Below are 5,000 nucleotides of genomic sequence, written 5' to 3'. Positions count from 1 at the left end.
ATAAGAAGTATGCATACAATTATTTTATCAATTTCGTCAGGCCCGACTAATTCTATTATTATTATTATTATTATTATTATTATTATTATTCGGATAAAAGGTAGCCTGGCGCATATATATATATATGCACAGATAAGACTATACACCATAAGAAAATAAACCCTTGATCTCTTTCTTGTAGCCATATAAAGACTGTGTGAAAGTGATCCAGCATCACATAGGCCTAGTCAAGATGTAGGCCTTGGGCCTAACTGATGACAACCCTCCTTTATCCTTTCGATTTCTAAAATAGCAATTCCTTCCATTCCAGGAAGTGGACGAAGAGAATGATGTGGGTCCTGGAGAAGTGACCGAAGAGAGCGCTGCAGCAGCCAGCAAGTCCGAGCACGACCTTCGCCAGCAGTTCGAGAGATTCCTCGAGAGGATGGACCGTCGGAGAGCTCATCCACCCAAAACAATAATGGAGACCGTCGACACAATTCCCAAAGAGGTGAGACGCCCACTATAATCATTTCTATTCCCTTCCAAAAATACATTTCGTTGTCTTTAGTCCCGTAGTGAAATTCCGGCTACATAAATATACAATTTGTTGGTAACAAAACAATTCAAATTCGAGAATTAATAAAGGAAAAATATTTCGTTTAATAAGAAACTGAAGACTTTCTTGTTTTCTAAGTGTTTCGATTATGTGAATTTGACAATAAATGCCCGTTATGCAGTGTAATATGCAAAATATCTAAGTTTGTAAATGATAAAATTGAACGTGTAGGTCCTGTAGTGAGTAGGGTTTCCCTGCGTGACAGAACCAGGAAAGCACCCGTTAAAGTCATTAAAGTAAAGTATATTCCAATACAGTATATTGTATACGTACATACACATTATTTCTTGGACAATTGCAAGGAAGTTTTCGAAAAAAAAAAAAAAAACGATCAGCAATAAGATTATTTAAATGTACTTAATACAAAATATAACCCATCAGCAAAATATGATGTAATGTATGCATGCTTGCCAGTATATATAAATAATTACATAATCACAATATATATATATATATATATATATATATATATATATATATATATATATATACATACATATATGTGTGTGTGCATACAGTTTTATATCTCAGTGTATGTACATCCATAGACATACAGTAGATATCTGCACATGATGACATTACATTTGCACAGCAACAATTCAGGGCGTGTATTCCCCATGTGTTCAGGCAGGAAGTCTTTTGGCCCTGCAGTTAACCACTATGATGTTTTGGTCGATGGGCCATATCCAATAGATTGTTTTTTGGGTCTTCACCAAATTCAGCAGCATTGGTGGACAAATTAACCTAACCTAATCTGGGGGATGGAGCAAACCCTAGATTATGTTAGGTATATATCGTTTACTTTCTGGGTTAAGTGATTAGCCTTTTTCCTGTCCCTCCAATGTACCCTACAATTATGATACGTTATAATGCTTCTATCGTTCTATCGGAGTTATTACTATCGTAATAAGAGGGCAGTCAGATATTGGAAACCTGTACCAAGTTAATAGCAATGTAATCATCTTGATGTTTAGCCATTTTCAAAACAGCTGTCTTGTGTTATTAGATTTAGAAAATAGTATAAGACTGTATCAATAATTTTATAATCAACAAAATTAATACTAATAACACTAATCATCATCATGAATAATAATCATATAGGTGACTAAATAATACAAATTCACGATGATGTTAAAAAATATTCATTTAAAAAGTACAGGAGAAAGTCTTCCAAAGCCTGTTCAGTTTTCCTCACATATAATTTCCTAAAAGCATCATTGTGAATGGGCTTCGCCAATAATAATAACAATAACAAACTTTATGTATTTTGATTTAGACCTTTGGCGAATAGCTACAATGATACAGCGTGGTTACTTTGCCAAAATATTTCTATAAGGACATAGTTTTCACAACTATTAATTATAGATAAAATGCATATGAAAACGTATCCTATTTGCAGATGTAATAAAAATGCAAACATTAACGATGAAATGTAAATCTATTTTGAAGTAGTAATGTCTTCGAAATGAAGATCTTCCACCCAGTAAGAGCAAATAAAATGTAGATGTCAAAGGAATGTTGGCATTTGGGCTTTCGTTGGCCGTCTTGATTTATTTATTGTACATTGGGTAAATGTCCCGCGCGTTTAGTCTAAATTTGCCAACATCTGCAGATTTCATGCCAAATTCTGGTTCCAGTGTTCTGAACTAGTATGTTATTTCCGCAAATACATACATTATATACATATACAGTGTATGTATATATATATATATATATATATATATATATATATATATATATATATATATATATATATACGCTCAAATATATAAATATATATATATATATATATATATATATATGTGTGTGTGTGTGTTATACATATACAGTATAAGTACAATATACATATACAGTATATATATATATATATATATATATATATATATATATATATATGTGTGTGTGTGTGTGTGTGTGCGTGTGCGTATTCCATTTCGAAGTAAAGAAGGCAAACGGATAAATTCCAAATAAAATGAAGACTTCCACCAAACTTTTTTTTCTATTTTTAACTGATATCTTCAAATGCGTTCTTTAGTTACATTACGATGGAAAGTTCGCTAAAAAGAATTTTCATAAGAAAAAAAAGTCAAATACTACACAAAGAGAGACGTAACTATAACACAGGCATATAAGAATTAGGCAAAATGCATTTCCTGTTTATGATTACCATCTTAAGGTAAATTCATACGTCTACTATTATAGTAGAATAAAATAAGAAAATAAACTCATCCATTAAAATAATCACATAGAAATATACACCCTATCTATATTTTAAAAGAATAAAATAAGAATATAGATTCATCCATTAAAATACACACATACAAATCTACACCTTATCTTTATTCCAAAAGAATAAAATAAGAAAATAGACTCATCCATTACAAATAACCTCATACAAATATACAACTTATTTCTATTTTACAAGTATAAAATAAGAAACCAGACTCATCCATTAAATTACACTTACAAATATACACATTATCTCTATTCTAAAAGAATAAATAAGCAAATACTCATCCATTAAAATAAACACAAAATATACACTTATTTCTATAAGTATCACACAAATAGCAACCATGTTTCTAAACCCTCAATGGAGCCGATAAGAAACCCAGCATAATTTGGAAAAACAAAAACAATAATAGATAAACCATATACGAGAAATAACAAAGGAAGTAAAATGAAATGAAACAATAAAAACTACAAAGACACTCGCGTGAGGCAGTTAAAGAAAGAATGTATTTGCACCTACTTTGAATATCTGAAGTTCCAGAGATTCAACTACGCAAGTAGAAAAACCCAACATGATTTGGCCACAGCCTTAACGATACTTCATGCTAACTATGCGATACTGAAAGTCCCATAAGAAAAGCAAGAAGTGATATTAACTGTGAGTCTAAGACTCTATTACGACGTGGTGTAGTATATTGGCATGTAAGATCTGAAGGCAGAGGATCAGCATTAAGAACCATTTTAAGAAGCATGCACAATGAGCTAATCGAACGACACTAAGATCTACAATACGGAATTCAACGGGGACTCATTTTTATAACAATTTTAGATGCGAGTCAGTTACTATAGGACTAAAGCTATTGGAAACGTCCCTGCCTGGCGATTTGCCGGACTGGGGTTAGTCTCTCGTTCAAGTTCAATAGCTTGTTAGTGTCTGCAATCTTACCATCCTTGTGAGCTAAGGAGCCTATAAGTCTACCTGCTGAGTCATTAGAAGCCATTGCCTGGTCCTAGCACCAGTGGAGAGGGAACTTGGAGCACTGATTATATGTATATAAGGGAAGTCTCTATGGTATTGTCCTGCTAGCTAGGGCACTGTCACTGTCCCTGGCCTCTGCCAATCATGAACGGACTTTTTAATCCTTAAACCTTTAAACAGCATTTAAAAAAGGCAAAGTAAAAGATTTAAAAAAAAATTCTCAGAACAGGCAGTGTTCTCAACTCTCGGCATGGAAACTTTGTGCAACTAAAGTTAATAGATCGGATATGTGACTTAAAAGTAAATTTGCTGTCAAAAATGACGCCTAGAATTATAACTTTTAAACAATACCTCAACAAGATCAATTTGGAGCTCAAATATATTAGCCATACTAATATTCATACTGAGCTTTGTTAGGCTCAACTTCATTCCTAATCATTAATTTTAACAAAATCGCTATATAGTCCTTTCATTGTCTTCCTCTCCACCGCCATCAAACTCTTTATTATTTCCACGAACATAACATCTCCAATTCTTTCCACATGACTGAACCATTTCAAAGCACTAGTCCATGCATCCACCTACACTACGAATTTTACTACATTGGCATAGCTTCGTTTTTCATACATTTTCAATTTATGTCACGTACCCTAAGCAAATACTTCATCTCTACATTTTCACCTTTTTTTTCACTTACATTAATCATCAACAGTTCACTTCCATAAAGAAGAATTCATGCAGCAGGCCTTCATAATCCTAGCTTCCATAGACCGTAAGCTTCTTCCTAACATAACCTGTTTTACACATCCTGCTACCTCCTTTACTTGACTTATTCGGTGACTCGTCTCGTCTCTTCTTTCATCATCCCATCTTCTTTTATGTTTCCCCCATGATACTATATCTTATATATATCTTATATATATATATATATATATATATATATATGTGTGTGTGTGTGTATATATATATATATATATATATATATATATATATATATATATATATATATATATATATATATATGTGTGTGTGAGAGAGAGAGAGAGAGAGAGAGAGAGAGAGAGAGAGAGAGAGAGAGAGAGAGAGAGAGAGGGGGTGGGGGGTTTCCTCTCTTCCCTTTTATAAGCATTTTCTCTGTGCAGTATTAAAGGATGATGATGTTGATGGTGATGATGATGAGGATGGCAGACG

At 32.8% G+C, this 5,000-nt stretch overlaps 1 protein-coding gene across 1 annotated transcript in view; it reads left to right on the top strand.

Annotated features, from left to right (window-relative positions):
- LOC137640137 (uncharacterized) overlaps positions 1-5,000 on the top strand; it is a 172,069-nt gene that overhangs the window by 159,108 nt on the left and 7,961 nt on the right. The window contains exon 3 of the mRNA XM_068372629.1: positions 311-490. Coding sequence (XP_068228730.1) covers positions 311-490 — 180 coding nt within the window. The remainder of the gene's footprint in view (positions 1-310; positions 491-5,000) is intronic.

This window comes from Palaemon carinicauda, chromosome 4 (assembly GCF_036898095.1).
Source record: "Palaemon carinicauda isolate YSFRI2023 chromosome 4, ASM3689809v2, whole genome shotgun sequence".
NCBI lineage: Eukaryota > Metazoa > Arthropoda > Malacostraca > Decapoda > Palaemonidae > Palaemon > Palaemon carinicauda.
This window is presented reverse-complemented; position numbering and strand designations above follow the sequence as displayed.